This window comes from Saccopteryx bilineata, chromosome 6 (genome assembly GCF_036850765.1).
Source record: "Saccopteryx bilineata isolate mSacBil1 chromosome 6, mSacBil1_pri_phased_curated, whole genome shotgun sequence".
Taxonomy (NCBI): domain Eukaryota; kingdom Metazoa; phylum Chordata; class Mammalia; order Chiroptera; family Emballonuridae; genus Saccopteryx; species Saccopteryx bilineata.
The window spans coordinates 210,131,364-210,153,499 of NC_089495.1; the positions used below are offsets into that span (position 1 = coordinate 210,131,364).

Here is a 22,136-nt window from a genome sequence, read left to right on the forward strand (position 1 = left end):
GTGTCTTGGCGTGGACAGTGGACCTATGGGTGGCCAGGGTGCTGTGGGCTGGTTTCGTGAACGACGCTGCTCTCTGGACTCTGGCCGGCTATGGCACTGCTGTGCCCATACCCCCAAAGCATCCTGACCACAAACCTCCCAGAGCTCCTGCAACTGGACAGCTGGTCCCTTGACTGCCTTTTGTCACCAGTTCAAGAGTACGACTGGGGGCTCATGCAGTCCCCTTGAATAAGTGGAAGGAGCAGTATTCGGGTGTGACTAGGGTCTGGACCATGCCTTCGCCGACCCTGATTCTGGGGGCAGTAATGTGCTTTGGGTGCAAACAACACAGCAGTGTTCTCTGTGGCTGCCCCTGCCCTGCCAGGACCCTATTGACCCCTCCAACCTGGTGAGGGCACTGCACCCCCTCTTCGAGCAGCTCCTCTCCATGTGACAGGGTCCTGGGCCAGGACATCTTCCTTCCTGACACTGTTGTGAGGGGCTCTGCAGAGGGCCACACGCGTGCCTTTGCACACAGGAAGTGATATGCTCAGGCCTCTCGGGGAGAAGGAGGGAGCAGGGCAGGATCTGGGTTCCTTTTCATGAAAAGCATTGATGACCTAGGGTGTGACCAACAAAGTGGAAGTCATTTTGAAGGGAAGAGACCCTGAGTTATAACTTGCATCAGCGATGGAGTGGGGGAGGGGTATGTCCTTTCCAGTTTCTTTGACAGAGGCCAAACTAAGCACTGATGTGGGCGGGCTTTGGACACCAGGAGTCACGGACCCCAGTGGTCAGGGTCCCCAGGAGAGAGCACTGTGGACCTCCAGTTCAGGTGGAGAAGGTTGAAGCCAGAAGAAAACCCCATTGGAGTCACTCTGGGGGAGGGGGGAGGGCGGGTGGTCTGTGCCCAGCAGTGGGGACCTGAGAACAAGCAGGCAGCTCCAGTCCACTGACCCCCAAGCTTTGACCCCCTGCCCCCCAGCCCCAGACCACAGCAGCTGTCCGTGGGGAGGCCGTTTCCCAGCAGCAGGATGGAAGGGTCTCCTAGGAGCTGAGGGTGGGTTTGCTGGGGTTGGTGGAGCAGGGAGCCAGGTACCAGGTGGCTCCCCTGATTGAGGCAAGGCCAGCTGAGCTTCCTCAGGAGCTGTGGGGCCGGGTGGGAGGGGCTGAGCAGGGGAGCTGGTGGTGGGAACCAGTCTTGCTCCCCAGGCCCTGGGCGTGGCGTGGGGTGGGGTGGCATGGGGTGGGGTAGGGTGGCTTCCCCCAGCCCCCTGCTGTCTGCGTCTGTCCGTCTGTCTCTGGGGACGTCCTAGCTCATGCTCTGCTGGAGGGCGGGAGCTCTTCCAGCTCTGCCTTCCCAGGTGTAATTCCCACCCGCCCTCCCCTGTGAGTCTGACCAGTAGTGAAGCCAGTTTCTAGGGAGCCAGGGGCTTCCCTGTGGCTCCCTTTCCTGGATCACCTGCCACCTCCCCTCTGAATTCGCATCCTCTCAGAAGTCCCGAGTTCCCACCTGTGGAAATGAAGCTGACAGTGGCCACAGCGCCGCCTGCAGGCTCAGGTCCCTGGGGCTGGGCCTGAGTGACCTGGATGTTGGGGAGGCCCCTAGGGTGGCCATGGCGGCCTCCTGGCCCCAGGTGCTGCCCCTTCCACTCCCCAAGGATATAATCAGAGCTTGCCCAAACCCCGGGATCCCTCAGCTGCCTGAGGCTTGTGAGAAAGGGAACACCTGACAGCTCAGCCAGCCATTGAGCTCCTGTCCGTCCCAGGTTCGCCCCAGCCCCCACTTTGCTCTCTCTTGGGGTGAGGAGTGCCAGGGGACCCCTCAGTATGAAGTTTAGGATATGGCCCCCAAGACGGGAGGCGTTCCCAGGACAGCGGGCACACCGTAGACTTTTGCCCACAGTAGGGGCCCACACCAGGAGCCAGGGCTGTGGTGGGGACGGCTGTGGGCCCTGGCACAAGGCGCTCACCCTCTCTGGGGGGTCTTCCCCGGGCCTTGGGCAGCCTGGGTCCCGCTCAGGGCCTGGGGAAGGGTAGGCGGCTTCCAGATCCCATTTCTCAGACTAAAGCTGCCCCTTCCCCGAAGAAGTTCTTCGATGTGGGACTCTCCACAGCCTGGGTGAGGAGCTGGGGAGAAGAGAGCGTCTTTCTTTTTTGCTAAAAGGTGTATGTGTGTAACTCACCAGTCCAGGATAATTTTAACTCAGAGACTGGCCAAAAAAATACCACAGGTTGCTCCTCCCTCCCGGAGCGGCACTGGTGGCCGCGGAGGAAGCCCCCTCCTGCCCAGGTGGGCCCCCCGCTGAATGGGGGGCTTGTGCACAGCGCAAGGGGCGGGAACTGGCGACCTGCCCGCCACCCGCCCCGCCTTCCCAGCCCCGAGCCCCAGCCTGGCCGCCGCCGCCGCCGGCAGCACCGCTCAGAGCGCGTGCAGCCATGGCCGGAGCCCCCACGCTGGCTCTGCTCCTGCTGGGGCAGCTCCTGGCCGCGACCGTGACGGAGGCGCAGGTGAGCACAGCGGTGCGGGGGAGCTGGGTTCACACCCGCAAACAGCGGAGTGAGGGGCAGGGGCAGGGATCTCCTCTCAGACATCCGGCAGCGCGGCCCCGGGACGACCCCCACCCCACCCCCACCCCGGCCACCCTGGACCAGCCAGCGGACGAGCCTGGGATGCCGACAGTGGGCACAGACTTGTGGCAGCCCCCAGGCTGAGCCCCCACGGACACCAGGACTCCTCAGGATGAGCCCAGAAGGCTGCCTGGTTCCTCTGCAGTCTGGGGTCCAGCCACTGCCAGGGACACACAATGTCGCCTTTGTTCCCTGAGGCTCCGTGCGGGCAGGGCACAGCCCCTCCTGGCTGACAAATAGGCAGCAGACACACTGCCACAGGGGTCTCTGCAGCCATCTGGGGTCATGGGCCCCTGTGACAGGCCCCAGAGCTACTCAACCAAGAAAGAGGGATGCTCCACTGGGGGGGTACCCACTTTGAGGGGGAGGGGTGGAAAGTCCCAGGTGCCTAGTAACATTTCTCCATTTCAGAAAATGGGACCTCGAGGCCCCCCTGGTCCCCAAGGGCCACCTGGGAAGCCAGGCAAGGATGGCATCGATGTGAGTTTGGGGTGTGGGAAGGGGGCGGGAAGTTTTTGTGGGGTTCTAGCTCAGGTCCCAGCCTCTCCAAACCACTAGGCCTGATGAAGAGAAAAAGAAGTCCCACTTCCCAGGGCTAAGTGACATTGGGGTGATGAGCCAACACCCCTGTGACCTGTGAAATGGGACAAAGAAGACCCTTGTTCCTACTCTGGACACAGCCCACAGGAGTCGCGTTCCCGGGGTGGGACTGGGAGGGGCTGCACGGTGGTCTGTGGACTGGACATGCGGGTACAGAGGTGTATCTCCGGGTCCCCGGGGTCTGCGGGGGCTGCTGGGAGCTGCAGCCTGCCTTGGCCCACCCGCGCTGCACCCGGATAGGTGCCCCAGGCCACCACTGGGGAGGCAGCCGACAGCCTGCAGCTGGGGTGAAGACCACCCCCTCCAGCCATCTCCAGGAAAGGCAGGGGCCCCCTCCAAGGAGTCTTCTCACCCATATTATCCCCAAGTGGAGCCCCCCTGACCAGTCCTCAGCCTCCCTCTGAGTCCCTAAGGCCCTGCCTGGCCACAGATGGCCTTGATCCTCCCCCTTGACCTACCTGGACCCCACGCCTCTCCCCCCCAGGCTGGGCACCTGTCACCCCAGGGATTCCAGCCATCATTCCTCCTGATGTTGCTACTCAAAACGTGGCCTCAGTTAAAGGAGTTCTGGCCTCGTGGTCCTGGGGGGGGGAGACCTGAGTTGCCTTCCTGTGCCTCTGTGGGTCTGGGCTGCCCCCTCTGACCTGGGGGGGTAGGAGGGGAGGCAGGAGGCCCCTCAGACCCCCACAGACCCCCCTCAGACCCCCACAGCCCCCTCTCAGACCCCCACAGCCCGCTTTCTAAAGTGTTTCAGGCCAGTGGAGGGCTAGGGCTTCATGACACTTCCTCCTTGTTTCTGGGGGTCGGGTCCCAAAGAGCTGTGGGCCAAGCTGGGGCGGAGTCCCCGCCTGTCCAGTTTGCCCCTCTCCCCAGAGTCTGCCTTGGTGCCGGCCCTAGAGGGGAGGTGCCTCTAAATGTGGACGAGGGGGTGAGGGGCTCCCATCTTGTCTTCTGGGACAGGGCTTCTGGGGTCCAGCTCTGCTCCCCTGGGCAGGGTCTTCAGGGGACTCTTGGTCACATAGGGGGGGGTCTCCCCCTTTGCAGGGAGAAGCTGGCCCTCCAGGTCTACCTGGGCCCCCGGTGAGTATTCTGGCTGTGGAAAGGGAGGGCGGCCCCTTCAGTCTGGAGACAGGGGTGGGCCTGACACAGAGGGGTCATTGACACCCCTTCCCACCACACTGGGCCCTGAGTCACAGAGGGGCGGCCTCAGAGCAGGGGCTGGGCCAGGAAGAGGGTGGGAGGGACTGTATGTGTGTATGGGGGATTCTGCATGTCCGTGGGCAGGTCTGGCTTTGAAGCTTTGCTTGGACCAGTGCCCGGGCAGGGCAGGAACACAGCCCCGCAGGGTAGCTGGTCAGCAGTCCCACAGCGAGCCCTCACAGAGCTGCTCAGGCCCAGAATTGAGGGTCCTGGGCTCACTGGGGGTCCCACAAAGGGCCCATCAGCCCTTAGCTGGGAGGCTGAAGTATCCCGGTAGATGTCCTACAGACATGACTAAGTAAGGGGGCAGCTGGAAGGAGAAGCCTTCCAGGGACCAGTGAGGGGTGGACGCGTGACCCCAGATGGGTAGGGTCTTCAGGACACAGCCAGGGCTGGGCCTTGGTGGGGAGGGGCCCCTCTTGGGTTGTGGCGTGGTGCCCCACTTGGAAGATGCTTGTTTTCTTGGTGAAGGCCAGGACTCTCAGCTGGCCCCTTCCTCACGCCTCTGCCCTTACCCCACAGGGGCCAAAAGGGGCTCCTGGGAAGACAGGGAAACCAGGAGAGGCGGGGCTGCCCGGACTTCCCGGAGTGGACGTGAGTGTGGAGTGTGGGGTGCTTACCCGGGACCCTGCCTCCTGTGAGGCCCCGCCCCTCCTGTGAGGCCCCCTCCCCTCCCCTGAACCCCTCCCCTCCTGTGAGGCCCCCTCCCCTCCCACGAGCCCCTCCCCTCCCCTCCCACGAGCCCCTCCCCTCCTGTGAGGCCCCTCCCCTCCCACGAGCCCCTCCCCTCCTGTGAGGCCCCTCCCCTCCCATGAGCCCCTCCCCTCCTGTGAGGCCCCTCCCCTCCCCTCCCACGAGCCCCTCCCCTCCTGTGAGGCCCCTCCCCTCCCAAGAGCCCCTCCCCTCCTGCGAGGCCCCCCCTCACCCTTTGAGCCCCCACTCCCCTCCCGCCCCGGGCCCTCCCTCGCCAGCTCTGGGGAGTCAGGGTTAATTGCTGTCCTCCAGCTGGGCCTGCTCAAGCAGGAAAGCCTAAGTCTGATGTCCCAGCAGGGGTCCCTCGGCCTCTATTCCAGGGCCTGGTCTGGTCAGGGCCCCGGCAAAGGACAGAGCCCGCTCACAGCAGAGATGAGTGCCCCGCCCCCCGGCTCTGCTTAGCTGGGAACAGATGCCCATCACCCAGGCCCCTCCGAGCCCCAGCCGTGCAGTGGTCATCAGGGGCACAAGGCCTGGTCCCGAGACCACAGTGAGCTCTGCGAGGACTGGAGGGGTCAGAGCATTGGGCTCTCCAGCCTGCTGGAGCTCCAGACACTGGCTTCCTGCTGGCTGGAGACACTGGGTGGACAGTGGACGGCCAGGAGAGGAAGGTGCCAGGCCTGAGGGTCTTCTTAGCAGTTCTGAACTCGGTTTAGTTTAGGGAAGAGCCCGTGGCTTCCCCTTCCACGCCCCACACAGGGGAGGGAGGCACATCCTTTCCACGTGACCCCTCCAGTCCTCACCTCCCTCCCCAGGGTCTGACCGGTAGGGAAGGACCGCCTGGATCCAAGGGCGGCCCCGGAGAACGGGTAAGTGCCAGCACCGCAGGCGACAGCTTGAGCTCAGAGCTGAGGACGGAGCCAGGGGGCCAGGCTGGGCACCGGTGTCCACAGGGCCGTGGGGCTGGCGGCTCTGAGGGCAGCTGCCGTGGCTGGGACGGTGGGGCCTTTGGTGTCCAGGGGGATGGGGAGGGTGGGAGAGGGTAGATGGGCTCCAGGCTTTCTGCAGGGAGCCTCGGGTGGGCAGGGACATGGAAGGACAGTGGCCTTTGCTAAAGGATCCTGTCTTCGGGATGCTAGTCTACAGGAGGACCAGTGGGGCTGGGCAGGTAGATAGGGCCTCGCTACCCGAGCTTGTGGGCTCCTTCCCATGGGCCGAGGTGGAGGTCTCAGTGACCCCTGGGGCAGGTTGACTGGAGGGGTTCCTGGAGGAGTGGGCACAGGCCCTTCAGGTAGGCACTGGGCTCCTTTCTTTCCACATTTCTTTTAAGTGGCATCTCACGAACGCTGTGTGTCGGCAAAGGACAGGTCCCAGGTCCCTGGGGCATCGAGGTCGCACCCCCTAACTTCCAGGGCCTCAGTCTTCTGTGAAATGGGGCCCCTTCCTCAGAGGAGCTGCCGGGTGAATTCGAGGAGGGAGGGAGGGGAACAGGTTTGCAAACAAGAGGAGGGGGTGACTGGGCCCAGCCTACCTCTGACATAATTTCCTTCTGCAGGGAAGCCTGGGACCCCCAGGGCCGCCCGGGCTTGGGGTGAGTACCATGTCCCCCTGGTGGGAGTTTGAGGAGCTGGAGGGTCTGACTGGGGTGGGGCTGCTGTCCCTCTGGACCGGGTCCTGGGCGTTGTCTGGGGAAGCGGGGGTCTTCCCCACACCCACCGAGTCATCTCAGGGGGAGGGTGTGGGTCGGGCACACATGTCCTGTCCCGGCAAGCACTGACCTCGTGTTTGGCTTTGCAGGGTAAAGGCCTCCCCGGACCCCCTGTGAGTATCCACAATCCTCGAGCCCCCTTCCCCAGCATGCCCACCGCACCCAGAGCCACACTGGCTGCCGGGTCCCAAACCAGGGCTGGGGCGGGGCTTCTGGGGGGGACAGAGACCTGGCCGCTGGCCCAGAGGCTCCGCCCGTGTGGGCATTGGGGAGCTGGCCCTGCACCCCCCGGGATGCCCGATGCCCTGGGAGGCAGACTCCCACCTCTTCCTTCTTTGCCCCCAGGGAGAGGCAGGAGTCAGTGGGCTCCCAGGTGGATTCGGCCTCCGGGGCCCCCCGGTGAGTGGCTGACCCAGACCTTCCCCCCACGGCTGGGAACAGGCACCTTGCCTGCCTGCCAGGACCCTGGAAGTCGACTACCAGGGGCTTTCTCAAACTTCTACCCTCCCCTCCCCTCTCCCTTCCTCCTCCTTCCCTCCCCTCTTTCCTTTCCTTGTGGGAGCCCTGGCTGACATACAGGGATAGGGACAGGGACAGGGACAGTCCTGACCTCGGAAGCACAGACACTAGAACAAAGTGGGGGGGGGGGTAGGCGGGGCTTGGAGCAGGCCCCCAAGGACACAATGCAGAAAAGTTTCTCTCTGGAAGTAGCTGGTTACCTCACCTCAGGGAGGGGCTGGTCCTGCTGCATCTAAGTCATAACCCCCACCCCCACCCCAGGGACCGTCTGGACTCCCAGGCCTGCCCGGCCCTCCAGGACCTCCTGGACCCCCTGTGAGTACTGGGCAGGGGGCTGCAGGCGTGGGAGACTGCAGAGGGGGCTTGACTCCTCTGTCCCTGAGCACCCCCCATCCCCGGCCCCCACCAGCCTCAGGATCTGCACGCACACTCTCCAGCCTGAGTCCGGGGCTGAAGTAGAGACTTGGGGACAGTCAGGACTCGGACCTGGTGGCCACCCCCCTCCCCAGGCCAGGTGGTTTCTGTCATCGTCATGTGCCCTGCAGGCGGGCCAGCAGCACGAAGCACTGGCCCCATTTGGGACGAGGGGCCTGACCCCCTGGGGGTCACTCCCGGTGGTGGGCGTGTGGGCAGTGTCACAGTCAGCCGTCTCTGTGTTCCAGGGTCACCCAGGGGTCCTCCCCGAAGGCGCTACTGACCTCCAGGTGGGCATTGTTTGTGGAGGGGGCTGGGGTGCCTGTCTTGCTTAGACGAACCTTGGGACCCGCCTGTGCCCTCCCTGCGCGAAGGCAGGGGATGGGGTCCGGGCACCGCCTCTCCCCTGCCCTCCGCGCCCACCTCTAGCCGCCAGTCCAGCCCTGCATGGGCCCCAAGCAGCAGGAGAATCCAAATGAGGCAAAACCCAATCATACACAGTCCAGCGCCTCCGCCCAGCCACACCTCCAGGGCCCTGGGCCATGTGGGGCCGGTGTCGGTGGGACTGAGCACGGCAGACAGAAGGTGCCCCTTGCAGAAGCTTCCGGACTAGAGTCTGGGGCTCGCTGTTCTCTTGGCCTTGAGCTTCCTCGTGCGTGTGCGTGTGTGTGTGTGTGTGTGTGTGTGTGTGTAAAAGGGACGTGTCTGGGGCGGCCTGGCCTCTTGCTCCTCCCTGTGTGGCTGGACCCGGTCAGCCTCTGGCCTCCGCTGAGCTGGGCCTGGCTTGCGCTTTTGAAGGGAGAGCCAGAGTCTGGTTCACCCTGGGGGGCTGTCGGCCAGCCCTTCCCGCCCCTATCCCCGTCCCGGATTCCAGAATGAGGACCATGGCTGAACCTCTGATCGGTCCGTCCTGGCAGGGCTGGGGCTGAGGTGTGTGTGGCCCCGGTTCTGTGCCAGATCAGCGGTGGAATGATCGAGAATCCTCACGCCCACCCCCTTCACCCTCCGCAGAGGGTGGAGCACCAGTCTGTGCCCCAGGGACACGTCCCTTCCTAAAGCCCCTTTGTGCACCGAGATGGGCTTGGAGCTCCCCGCAGGGGGACGGGCCTGGATGAAGGTCCCTTTGTGAGGCACAGACACTCCTGAATGGCCGCGCCTGCGGAGCGTCTGCACCGGGGGCTGAGAAACCGGAGCTGGGCTGTGAGGAGGAGGCCCGGGGGTTGGCGCCGTCCTGGTCTGGCTCCCACAGAGCCTGTGGCCAGCCCTGAATGAGGCCCTGTCTGGGGTCCCAGGAGGTCCAGCATGGTCTGTGGCCCCCCCTCACGTGCAGACCGGCCCATCTCTGGGCCCCTGGGTGCTGAGCCGAGGGCCAGGGTCCTGCTCAGAGCTGCCCTGAGCCCCTGTTGTCTGGGAGGGGTCTGACCGCTCTGTGTTTTGACAGTGTCCAGCCATCTGCCCGCCAGGGCCCCCCGGTCCCCCAGGAATGCCAGGGTTCAAGGTGAGTGGTGGCCACCAGGTGACTCGGACCCACCTACCTCCATGCCCTGCAGGAAATAGTCCAGCCCCTACGTGGGGGGGGGGGATCAAAGTTCAGATAAGGGGACTGGCCCCCCACCCTGCCTGGGACCTTCCTTACTCTGCCCCCATATCACCCCTGCTGATTGGCTGGGTGCTGGTATGGTCAGGCCTGAAATTCCCTTTCCGGGTCCAGCTGTGCCCCAAAACCCGGTTTCCTGGCTCCCCCACCGGGTCTTGGCTCAGGGCCGCTTAGGGGTGGGAGCAGGCTGTGACATCACCTACCACTGGCTTGCAGGGACCCACTGGCTACAAAGGGGAGCAAGGAGAAGTGGGCAAGGACGGCGAGAAGGTACACGGGTGGTGGAGGGTTGCCCGCTCGGGGGTGGCAGCTGGAGGGGGGGCCCGGGGGTGAGGGGTGAGGGGGTGGGGCTGGCGGCACCGGGCACACACCCTGGCTGAGCGGCTGCTGTGTGCACCTGCCCAGCGGGCCTGGTGTCCCAGAGCCAGCTGGTCTGAGGCAGGGTCTCTGGATAAACCCACCCCAGCCAGCTCGGGCAGGCCCCACTGGTGGCCAGAGGAGACTGGCTTCAGTCTGTGCCATCCTCCCCCTCTTGGGCATCTGACCTTCCTCACCCTCACGCTGGGTGAGGCCGGGTGCCCTCCAGCATGACGGGGGCGGCCAGACCGCCAGGTAGGAAGCAGAGGGGCGACCCCAGCTGCAGGTGGAGGCCTCTGGGAAGAGGCTGAGGCTGAGGCTGAGGCTGTGGGGCGTGGCTCCACCCCTCTGCGGGAGGGAGGGCCGGGCAGCGGGCCAGGGAAGGGGCTGGGAGGCCTTGGGGCTGACCCAGCAGCCACCACTTTCTCCGCCTCCCCTGCAGGGTGACCCCGGCCCTCCTGGCTCCCCCGGCATCCCCGGAACAGTCGGGCTGCAGGTGAGTGGGGGAGGGGCTGGACAGGGGTGAAGATGCGGGATGGGAGCCCCTTGGGCAGCTCGGGGCTGCAGCGGACAGACTACCAACCCCCAGAACCGAAGGTGGCTGAGGCCCCACCCCGCAGGCTGACCCCAGGGTTCAGGGCCCCGCCCCTCCATGGCCCCGCCCCCTCCAAGGCCCCGCCCCCTCCGGGGCCAGAGCTAAGGCTAGGGGTCTCCCAGGGAAGCCACCAGCACCCTCAGTGGCTCCCAGGAGGAGTTCAGGCCCAGGGACTGTGGCCTGGGCTGCATCTCCAGCTCTCTCCCTGCAGGGCCCTCGGGGGCTCCGAGGACTGCTAGGGCCGCTTGGGCCTCCCGGGGATCGGGTAAGTCGGCCAGCTCCCCACTGCCTACCCTGTGGGGGGTGGGATGCGGGGGCCACACAGATGGGCCTCCCTTCGCTAGATCATTTCCAAAGCTGGGGAGCATGGCTTCTGTACTCAGGCCCAGGAGGGGTGCTTGGGACCAGTGGGTGGCTGACTGCGGAGGGGCCACGCAGATGGAGCAGGGCCCTCGGTGGCGTGCTGGCCAGGCTCCAGAGGTGGGGTCCAGGTGTCACTTCTTTCCCATAGGGTCCCATCGGGTTCCGAGGACCGCCCGGGATCCCAGGACCGCCCGGGAAAGCGGTATGTGTGAGTCCTGGGGGGGGTGGAGGGTGGCCAGCGCAGGCCCAGGCTCTCGTCCCCTTCCCTCTTCCTCACTGAGAGGCGTCCCCTTCCCTCTTCCTCACTGAGAGGCGTCCCCTGCCCTCTTCCTCACTGAGAGGCGTCCCCTGCCCTCTTCCTCACTGAGAGGCGTCCCCTGCCCTCTTCCTCACTGAGAGGCGTCCCCTGCCCTCTTCCTCACTGAGAGGCGTCCCCTGCCCTCTTCCTCACTGAGAGGCGTCCCCTGCCCTCTTCCTCACTGAGAGGCGTCCCCTGCCCTCTTCCTCACTGAGAGGCGTCCCCTGCCCTCTTCCTCACTGAGAGGCGTCCCCTGCCCTCTTCCTCACTGAGAGGCGTCCCCTGCCCTCTTCCTCACTGAGAGGCGTCCCCTGCCCCACTGGGCTGAGCCAGCTCTTCCCGGGGCTGCGTTCTGTGGGGCACACCTGGGTGGCGAGTCTACCAAAGGAGTCTACTTGTCCTCCTTGGAAGGTGTGCATTCCTTCTCGTTCTGGACCTTACCTGAGGCGTGGTCAGCATCCCTCCGGCCTCTGTAGCCCTCAGCAGCATCGTGCTGTCACCTCTGACCACTTCCAGGCGACCCCGGCCAGCCACCCCTCAGTCTGGCTCTGCCGCCTGCTTGAAGTGTGAACCCTGTCCCTCTTTGTCATTCCAGGGTGACAGAGGCGAGAGGGGCCCACAGGGGTTCCGCGGCCCCAAGGGCGACCTTGTGAGTGAGAGAAGGGTCCCTCCTCGGAAGAACCCGACCTCCGGAGATGGGGGCGGACACGCAGAGGGCACGGCTGGGGGACATGGGGGAGGCGCCCTTTCCTGAGGGTAGGGGGGCTGGGCCTGCCTGGGAACCCTCCACCCCCATTTCCCCAGCTGCTCCTTGGGGCTGCTGTCATCCGACAAGCTCCCCCTACGAGTGGCTGGGCTGGGGCCCCAGGACTAGATTCCTGGGTGCAGTGCTGGCCACTGACTGACCCCATCCACAGGCCCTGGGCAGCAGCCATGCCAAGGCTGCCCAGCTGTGAAATGAAATCACTCAGAGCAAACAACTCTTGGGTTAAGCAAACAAACATAAGTAAAGCCGAGAGGTGATTAAGCAACTAAAGTGACCGTCCCCAAACTAACTGGCATTCGCCTGCGGACGCCTCCAACCCAACCAGTTCTTTTCCCGACTGAGTCCAGCCGTCAGAGGCCCACGAGGTGGCCACCCCATGCTGCAGTGTCCACAGGGTCCCTGGCACTCAGGATGGACCCACACAGCTGTTCCCCGGCCAGAGCTCAGTGTCTAGCCTCCAGAGTGGTGGGCAGGGAGGGCACTTGCATGGTCTGCCCGAGGCCGCCCACCCGGGCACCCACCTTTTGCACCCACACATCCTTGTCCCGGCTAACGCCCCCACTCAGCCCTGACCCTCTCAGAGGAGAGGCCCTGGTGTGTCCCCCCCCCCGACTAGTTCCGCCCGGGAACTAGTGAGACAGTCTGGGAAGAACAGCCTTCATGATTCCAACGGCAGTGGCTTGCATATCATTTTAGGGCAGGCCTGGTCCCAAAGGTGTCCCCGGAGTGGCTGGGCCAGGAGGAGAGCCGGTGAGTCCCTGCGGCCGCCGCAGTGCGGAGCAAACGCTGCTGTCCCCACACGGGGTGGACTGTCCCCACACGGAGTGGACTGTCCTGCCTCCCCTGCTGTGTGTGCTGTTGCTGTCGGCCAACTCGACACTTCCTGTCTCTGCCCTGTGTCCCCGGGGTCCCCGGACGTGGGGCCCACAGTGGGCTCTACACTCCCCTGTCATTCTCTGGGAACACGTCATGGCTGACCAGCCCCCCGCATTTCCCTTTTCCTGGGGCCACAAATGCCGTGCCTGTCCTGGCCGTGCTTGTCTGTGTCCCGAGAGCACGTGAGATGCAGGGGGGCGGGCAGGGCTAGCAAACACAGCTGTGGGGCGCCCACCTTTTGCACCCACACATCCTTGTCCCGGCTAACGCCCCCACTCAGCCCTGACCCTCTCAGAGGAGAGGCCCTGGTGTGTCCCCCCCCCCGAGTAGGATGCCTGGGAATGGGGGGCAGGCTGGGCTGAGGCGGGTGAATGGGGGAAACGCAGTCCAGCCACCTTCCCAGACCTTGGCTGTATCCCCAGTTCCAGATTAGTCAAGGGTATGAGGTCAGAAAGGCCTAGGCCCAAATACTGGCTCCCAAGCCTCAGTTTCCCCATCTGTAAATCAGGGCCCCCTCGGGGCTGTCAGGAGTCTGGGTGGGCCCACAGGCGCTGGACCATCAGGGCACACCCTCCCCACCTCTCTCCCCTGCCCCACACCCCCTCGCCTGTGTGGTCTGGGGCAGCACAAGATGACCTGTGGCCCTGAGCAGTGAGGCCAGTTCAGGGTCTGCTGGCTCAGGAGACACAAAGCCAGTGCGGGGAGGCGGGCACGGAACAGCCCGGGCAGGCGACCGGGAGGGCAGCAGGCCTGGGAGGGAAAACGGGGGTGCACTGCCCACTGCCTGCCAGACCTCACCAGCATCTGTCTCCAGGGCATGCCAGGCAAGGACGGCCGGGACGGCCTGCAAGGCCTGGACGGCGAGAAGGTTGGTGCCGGGCCAGCGGCCTGCAGGGGAGGACGGGTCTGCGGGGAGGAGGGGTCTCCCGGGTCTCAGCACCCCGTCACCCCCAAACCTCCCGCAGGGGGAAGCCGGCCGCAGTGGTGCCCCGGGAGAAAAGGGCCCCAATGGGCTGCCGGTGAGTGTGGGGTTCCCGTGGCTGGGCTGGGGGGCTGGGCTGCTGACTGGGGGGCTCGTGCAGGGGGCTCTGCAAAAGGGATCCCTTCACCTTTAGGGGGTGCTCTGCCTCTGGCCTGCGTGCTGCCCTGTGGATTAGGCAGCTCTGACCCCTGACCTCTGTCCCCATCCTGCAGGGTCTCCCCGGACGAGCAGGGTCCAAGGGTGAGAAGGGAGAACTGGTAGGTGGCTTCTCTCTCCAGGGGAGGGGGGGAGGGGAGGGGAGGGGAGGGGAGGGGAGGCCAGCCCAGGGCCCTGGACCGAGGGCTGCAGGCAGGCCCTCAGAGCGCCCCCTTCTGTGCAGGGCAGAGCTGGAGAGCTGGGCGAGGCCGGCCCCATGGGAGAGCCGGGCATCCCTGTGAGTATCCACAACCCCCACCCCCACCCCCGGGTGCACAGACTCTGCTGACACCTCCCTCCCCCTCCCCCCGTGCGCAGGGAGACGTGGGCATGCCCGGGGAGCGCGGTGAGGCTGGCCACCGGGGCTCAGCGGTGAGTGTGTGGGGTGAGCACGGGTGGGGAACTGGTGAAGCAGCCCCATGTGACCCCGTTTCCATGCCAGCTGGGGTGGGATTGGGCAGAGTCTGGGGCGCATCAGTGAGCCAAGTGCATGAAACCCAGGAGCCGTCTGTGCCAGGGGGCAAAGCCGTGACCCCCAGCCGAGGGGCAGCCCCGCCTCCGGCCCCAGGAGGTGTTGTACAAGCTCCCAAGTCCTGTGCCCACCAGAGCTGGGATCGTGCTGACAGCAGCCACAGTGCCCGGCAGCCCTGGGATCAGTTCCTGGCACCGAGTCTGTCTGAGACCTGAGGTCCCAGGCTGTGTCTAACCTGACTTCTCGGAGCCCCCGACTACCCTGTAGGACAGCCCCCACCTCTGTCCCTCACAAGAGGGCCAGATGGCTGGGGACCAGGGGCTGTGTCTGCCCTCTAGGCCTGGGGAAGGTGGAGCTGGACTCACACCTTCCTTCTGACTTGCAGGGGGCTCTGGGCCCGCAAGGCCCCCCTGGAGCCCCTGGCATCCGAGGCTTCCAGGTGAGTGAGGTTTGGGGCCAGGGTTGGTGCCCAGCGAGCCCAAGTGGGCCAGCGATCTGGGGACGGGTCCCTGCTGGGCTCTCTTGTGAGTCCTTACCAGCTTGGTCTTTGTCTATAGGGCTTGAAGGGCAGCTTGGGGGACCCCGGCCTGCCAGGCCCCCAGGGCCTGCGAGGTGGCATGGGCGACCGGGTAAGTGGCTGTCCCAGCAGGGGTGTCCCTGAGGATTCACTGGGTACAAGGTCACCTTGCTTTAACAGAAGCATGAAAACCGTTACTCTAAACTGTGATTGTCACAGCATCTAACTTTTCTAGACTTCCTCAGTGGTCTTCTGACAGCCAGTAGGCTTGCTGTGTGTGTGGGGGGGTGTCTCTGTTGTCTGTGACAGTTGGGGGCCCAGGCGGGGGGTGGGGGTGGTGACCAAATGACCAGGTTCCTGAGGGACTTCTGGGAGGGGACTGTGGTCCTTTCCTGGTATTGGAAACGAGACCAGATCAGAGAGCCCTGCCAGCCAGCCATGTGGTGCTGCCTGACACCCAGGGCCCAGGGGACACACGGAGGGGCCCTGGACAGGAGCTGGGCCTCGGGACTGAGCGTCCGTCCGGGGAGGGAGCACACACCTCTGGTTCCCGAACTCCTCAGACAGCGACTGAGGCAGCCCCCTCTCTCTCTCTCTCTCTCTCTGTGCAGGGCCCAGGGGGAGCCACAGGCCCAAAGGGAGACCAGGTAAGCCGCGGGCGGTTGGGCCAGGTGTGGGGCTGGCCCGGCTCTGAACTCTCTGGGCAACAACTGTCTTCTCTTTTCCTCCCTCCATCTCTGTCCTTGGCTCTCACATGCTCCTTGCTCCTTTCCAGGGGAGAGGACAGCTCTGGGCACCCAGCCACAGAGCCGGACCTGGGACAGGGCGGTCAGCCTCATGTCACCGGCCAGCTCCCGGGCCCCAGAGTAGCAGCCTTGGAGATGTGCTTGGGGGGTGGGCGGCGTGCTCCCTGCTGGGTTCCACCTGCTTTTCCAGGCAGTGCCTTCCTGCCCGGACTCCGGGTGGGTGGGCCTGCGCCCTGCTGCTGACCCCTAGGCCCAAACCTGATGAGGTTCTGCTGGGAAGAAAAGCCTCTTCAATGTCAACGCCTCACCGGGCCCCACCGAGGTCTGGGAACGGCCTTGGGCAAGAATAGGTCTTCTAACTTTGGGGTGTTGTTTCAGGGCATTGCTGGTTCTGATGGCCTTCCCGGGGACAAAGGTGATCTGGTGAGTGTGATCACGGGGACCTCACTGTTATGAACCCCTGGGGACAGCTGGCCAGGTTCGGGGACCTGCTATAGAGGTCAGCACGTGCAGGTCCCCAGGAAGCGAGGCAGGCCGCTGCCCGTCCCCTGTGCTGTCCTGGGGGGCGGGGGAAGGTGGTCACAAGCCTGTCCCCCTGCAGTGACGCTGGTTACCATGTCACTTCGTCTGTGGCCTTTGGAGTGAATTAGTCACAGTTGAGTTTTTTGGGTTTTTTTAAATATTATTTATTTATTTATTTTAGAGAGGAGAGGGAGGGAGGGAGGGAGGGAGGGAGAGAGAGAGAGAGAGAGAGAGAGAAAGGGAGAGGAGCTGGAAGCATCAACTCCCATATGTGCCTTGACCAGGCAAGCCCAGGGTTTCGAACAGGCAACCTCAGCATTTCCAGGTCGATGCTTTATCCACTGCACCACCACAGGTCAGGCAGTCACAGTTGAGTTTTAACTAAAGAAAACTGCTTCAGCAGAAACCAGAACACAGATTAGACCTAAAATAACATCCTTGAGTTAGTTCACAGACCCACATCTGTCCTGGAGGTCACCGAGGAGGCAGTCGTGGGGTTTTGAGGATCTCACGGGCTCCCATGTGGCCTAGTTCCGCATTAGGCCTTTCCTTCGTCTGGGTGGGATTGAAGTGGCTCAGCCTGGACGTCCTGGCGTCCTAGCCTCTGGCCAAACCTCACGCCCAGTGCAAATTTCTTGAGTCTCCAGCCCAGAGTCTTGGGGGGGGGGGGAGTGGGTGTTCATCAGAGAATCCCCAGACGACCTGACAAACAGGGCCCTGGGAACCCACGTCCCGTTCATCCGACGGGAGGGCACGGGAAGCCCCCGCCATGCTCAGGCTGTGGGAGCCCAGAGCCTCGCTTCTGGCCACGACAGGCGCAGGGCCTGGTGTCCTGGCCGTCACCCAGATGGTGGCTTCCTGCGGAGGCAGCTGGAGAAGGGGCTTGAGGCACAGAGCCCCAGGCACGCGCATGGCCGCAAACACAGAGCGGAACAAATGGGCGACGTAGCAAGAAGTATCGTGGGGAAAATTAGGTCAAGAACATCTATAGACAGAATATAATCTGAGCGATACAAAAACTGGGTCTAGAACAATAAAAGGGGGTGATGTTTCCGCAAATAGCAGTCTCACGGTTTGACATATTTCATCCCCAACTAATAATGTGCTACTTCCCACCCAAGTGGTAACACGCAAGTCACTGACATGCTCGACTCCTCCCACAGGGTCCCAGCGGCCCCGTCGGGCCCAAAGGAGAGGTGAGTGGCTGCCCTGCGGCCCAACGACAGACTGCAGAGGCGCCCATGGGCCTCTGGGGCCGCCAGGCTGGCCTGCCGCGGTGAATGGGCGCCCCTTTGGGAAGTCCTGCGGCCGCTGTGGGGTGGCTGCCCAGACCCGCCTGGTCCTGCTGTCTCTTCCCAGTCTGGCAACCGCGGGGAGCTGGGCCCGAAAGGCATCCAGGGTCCCAACGGCACGAGCGGTGTGGACGGCGTCCCAGGCCCCCCGGGGCCCGTGGGCTTGCAGGGCATACGAGGCATGCCTGGCATCACCGGGAAGCCCGGAGTTCCAGTACGTTCCCTTCCTTTCAGAGTGCCGGGCGGGGGGGGGGGGGGTGTCAGCATGCTCCCCCAGACCCGCGTGCTGACCGACTTTGGGGTGAATTTCAGGGGAAAGAAGCCAGCGAGCAGCACATCAGGGAGCTGTGTGGTGGCATGGTCAGCGGTAAGCACTCATGGCCACATGGCCACAGGGGCCTCTTCCTCACCGCCCCCCAGACCCCTGCACTGACGCCCCCCTGCCCCACGGTCCTGGAGGTCCATGACGGTGCTGCGTGAGGGCCCCACCCACAGGGCCACTTCACGCCTAGTGTCTACTGAACACAGTTACAAGGGACATGTGATGGTGCCCTTTTGGCTTTTTTTTTTTCTTTTTTCTTTTTTTTATTAAGCTGGAAACGGGGAGAGGCAGACAGACTCCCGCATGCGCTCAACCAGGATCCACCCAGCACGCCCACCAGGGGGCGATGCTCTGCCCCTCTGGGGCGTGGCCCTGCAGCAACCAGAGCCACTCTAGCGCCTGGGGCAGAGGCCAAGGAGCCATCTCCAGCGCCCGGGCCATCTTTGCTCCAGTGGAGCCTTGGCTGCGGGAGGGGAAGAGAGAGACAGAGGAAGGAGAGGGGGAGGAGTGGAGAAGCAGATGGGCGCTTCTCCTGTGTGCCCTGGCCGGGAATCGAACCCGGGTCCCCCGCACGCCAGGCCGACGCTCTACTGCTGAGCCAACCGGCCAGGGCTGCCCTTTTGGCTTTGATGGACCAGGTGGACATCTTCTGGCCACTCCAATTCACAGGATTTTTTTTTTTTTTTACAGATTTAGAGAGTCAGAGAGAGGGATAGATAGGAAGAGGCAGACAGACAGAAACGGAGAGATGAGAAGGATCAATCATTAGTTTTTCGTTGCGACACCTTACTTGTTCATTGATTGCTTTCTCATATGGGCCTTGACTGTGGGGCTTCAGCAGACCGAGTGACCCCTGGCTTGAGCCAGCGACCTTGGGGTCTCGAACCTGCATCCTTCCGCATCCCAGTCCGACGCTCTATCCACTGTGCCACCACCTGGTCAGGCCAATTCACGGGATTTTTAAGGAGCTCCAAAAATACCAAGAACCCCTCCCCTCTAGCCTGTGACTTACTCCGTGGCACGCGGGGGAGACCCAAAAGCATTAGTTACTTTATTCTGAGCAGCGAAAGCCGTTTTCAATGAGTAAAGAAAACTCCTCCTGAGGGGCAGTGTGGCTAGGCCACGCTTGACGTAAAACACCCACCACCGGTAACCCTCTCAGAGTAACCGTGCCCGTCTTTGTTTTGAAAGAACAAATCGCGCAGCTAGCTGCTCACTTGAGGAAGCCGTTAGCGCCAGGATCCATCGGCCGGCCCGGGCCAGCTGGACCTCCGGGCCCACCCGGACCTCCAGGCTCCATTGGTCACCCCGGTGCTCGGGGGCCCCCGGGATATCGTGGTCCCACCGGAGAGCTGGGAGACCCTGGACCCAGAGGTGAGTGCGGTAGCCCCACCACAGTGGCCCACATGGTACTGCAGACATTCATCCCCCCCACACAGAGATGTCCCCTCTGCGGGGACGGGGGAGGGAAGAGAACCCGAGAGAACTCTGGGACCCGAAGCCACCTGGACATGAGCCCCTGGGCATTCTGGCCATGGCCTTGCCCTTGCCCGGCCTCGGTGTCCCTCCACACACGTGTGCCCCTTCCTCTCTCCACACGATGCTCTCAGAGCTGAGCTTGCGCTGGAAACTGCCTCAGGCCCGGCACTGTGAGTCAATTCCTCACTCAGTCCTGCAGGTTTTAACAACTGTTAAAGTGTGACGTTTTCCTGGGATACCATCAGAACGGGGGTGCGGGGGTTGCCAGAACTCGGGGGACAAATAGGCACGCCCCCTTTATACTTAGTAGCGTGCACCTTAAGAAAAAGACAAACGCTGCTCTTGCAAAATTAAAAAATCCAAAACCCATCCTCGGGACGACCAAGAACTAAGAAACATAACTGAGAAAGGAGGTGCAATCCGGGACACGCCCCTCTGTGACCTTACACGGTGGTCCCGTCACGCGGGCGCCTCAGGACAGCTGCTGGACACTGGGCTTTCCCCAAGTGGCCTTTTAACATTTGGTTCATCCTAAAGTGCTACGTTTGTCAGCACAGGTGGCCCGAGGCCCGTCGGGTAACCTCGTGGCCCAAATTAAGAATCTGAAATTCACGATTCCAATGCATTCCAACTTCCTGACTGCAGTTTTGTTTCTGAAGGACAGCTTAGAGACCGAGCAATCTCTTTTTTTTTTTCAAAGTGCTTGAAATTTGCATTTCCTAATGACTAATGATGCTGAGCATCCTTTCATGCACTTTTTTCTTTTATTTGTTTGTTTATTTATTTATTTTTACAGAGACAGAGAGAGTCAGAGAGAGGGACAGACAGACAGGAACAGAGAGATGAGAAGCATCAATTATTAGTTTTTCGTTGTGCACTGTGACACCTTAGTTGTTCATTGATTGCTTTCTCATATGTGCCTTGACCGCAGGCCTTCAGCAGACCGAGTAACCCCTCGCTCGAGCCAGCGACCTTGGGTCCAAGCTGGTGAGCTTTGCTCAAACCAGATGAGCCCGCGCTCAAGCTGGCGACCTCGGGGTCTCGAACCTGGGTCCTCCACATCCCAGTCCAATGCTCTATCCACTGTGCCACCACCTACCTGGTCAGGCAGAGACGGAGCAATCTCGATACTGGAGGGCAAACAGGTCATCTTCTTGTCCCAGGGGCAACGGTGGACCCAAGTTAGCGCTCACTCCGCTGCTGCGTGGTGTTTGGAGACAGGCCTGGTGTCTCTGGGCGTCTGTTCATGGCTGTCTTCCAAACAAGGCCAGACAAGGCTTTCTTCACCTGGTTCCTGTCAGCAGACGCCAGGTGGCTCCTGGCACCGCCCCAAAGCCTCTCGTAGTCTAAACACACGCTTCTGTGACATCCCTCTGACAGGACTCCAGGGGGACAGAGGAGACAAAGGCTCGACTGGCGTGGGTCTGGACGGGCCAGCCGGGGACCAGGGGCTCCAAGGTACGAGGCCATTGTCACTGCCCGCTTTCGTGCTCGGCATCTTTCCCCAAACCCCGTCACATCATCCCGGGCGGTGTGGGGGCGACTGTGCCCTGATACAGGCGAGGCATTCTTACAGGCAAGGTTAGCACTTTAATAGGTAAATGTCTAACCGACACACAGCTCCTCCCGTTCCACGTTAGGTAAGTAGATACGGTTCAATTCTATTTGACTAAAAGCCATCTAGTATCCATTTCGGGTCAATTCCAACAATTCTCTCTGAATTGACCCACAAGTATCCTAAATGTTTACATTTTAATGTCAAATGTTGAGAGGTGGCCCCAAGCGAAGGCCAGCTGCATTGTGTCCCACCCCAGCGGGTAGGGGGATAGTTTGGGGTCACTGTCATCTGCATGCACTTCGTGGGAGTCCACACCAGTGTGAGGGAGGCAGGAGGCAGGGGGCGCCCCCCCAATCTCCTCTCCTGGCCCTCGAGGCCGCACCCCAGACTCCTGGCAGCTCTGCGGACACACCTCTACCCGCCGTGCCGGCTCAGGAGCCCACCGGGGGTGGAGGTGTCCTCGTGGCCTTGTCCACACCCCCACACCGTGTCCGTGCATTCTGCCCATGACACCCATCACTCCTCTCAAGTCTGAGCCACCACACTCGGAACAAGACCCCGCTCCGGCCCCTGCCGCCCCCCACCCGGGGCTCTGCCCTGCGGTTCTCCGGGCCTGCGCCCTCCTCTCTCGGCCTCCCCCAGGGTTAGGAGTCACGCTGGTAACACAGAAGGGTGGGTGGCCTGCGGGACACAAGGTCCCATTGCCATTCGGCCTCACTGCCTCTGCACTCACCTTCTTCTTCCGGCTCAAGGACCGCAAGGCGTGCCTGGCGTTGGCAAAGATGGCCAAGATGGGGCCCACGGTGAGCCTGGGCTGCCCGGAGACCCTGGCCTTCCCGGGCCTGTCGGTGCTCAGGGGACTCCCGGCATCTGTGACACCTCCGCCTGCCAAGGAGCCGTGATGGGCGGGGGCGGGGAGAAGTCAGGTCCCAGAAGCTCCTAGAACACAACCTGGGGAGTGAGAGAGTGACAGCGACTGAGGCAGCAGCTCTGGAGGGACACCCGGGGATCAGCCGTGTCCGTGCCTGAGGCCCTTAGAAATGACAATGTGTGCAGACCGGCGAGGCCTTGTGGGCCCCCCAGGACCCTCAGTGGTGGCACCTGGACACCTGGTCCCCGAGAGCACCCCTCACCAGCCGCTGGGAAGGTCCCGCCTCGTGTGTGTCCAGTGGCCCGTGGGGCTGTGACATCAAGCCTCGGACACGGGCCCTACGCAGGGACACCGGGAGGGACATGGGTGTGCACACACGACGTTGGGACAAGTCCACAGGAGAAACTTCAGCAACTTGTTTCCATGGCATTTCTGTAAAGACTAAGGTATATAAATAATCCCAATAAAGTGACAAATTAAATCTTCAGATGCATGACTGGCCACAGTGTAATAAAAAATAAAGATTTAATATACTGTATCCTGTACACCGAGGTCTGGTCTGACCCACCCCTACCTGCTCCGTC

General features: G+C 62.9%; 1 protein-coding gene across 1 annotated transcript; it reads left to right on the forward strand.

Annotated features, from left to right (window-relative positions):
• Positions 1-2,387: 2,387 nt before the first annotated feature.
• On the forward strand, positions 2,388-22,045 carry COL9A3 (collagen type IX alpha 3 chain). The gene is made up of 32 exons (XM_066235596.1): positions 2,388-2,490; positions 3,022-3,090; positions 4,255-4,290; positions 4,933-5,004; positions 5,919-5,972; positions 6,659-6,694; positions 6,901-6,924; positions 7,157-7,210; positions 7,592-7,645; positions 7,993-8,034; positions 9,186-9,242; positions 9,558-9,611; positions 10,141-10,194; positions 10,505-10,558; positions 10,805-10,858; positions 11,550-11,603; positions 12,417-12,470; positions 13,411-13,464; positions 13,562-13,615; positions 13,791-13,835; positions 13,958-14,011; positions 14,092-14,145; positions 14,631-14,684; positions 14,803-14,874; positions 15,374-15,409; positions 15,887-15,931; positions 17,194-17,226; positions 17,390-17,536; positions 17,635-17,689; positions 18,836-19,018; positions 20,504-20,581; positions 21,434-22,045. Exons 1-32 carry the CDS (start codon positions 2,419-2,421, stop codon positions 21,622-21,624), a joined length of 2,049 nt encoding a protein of 682 aa, XP_066091693.1. The 5' UTR covers positions 2,388-2,418; the 3' UTR covers positions 21,625-22,045.
• The last annotated feature ends 91 nt before the right edge of the window (positions 22,046-22,136 follow it).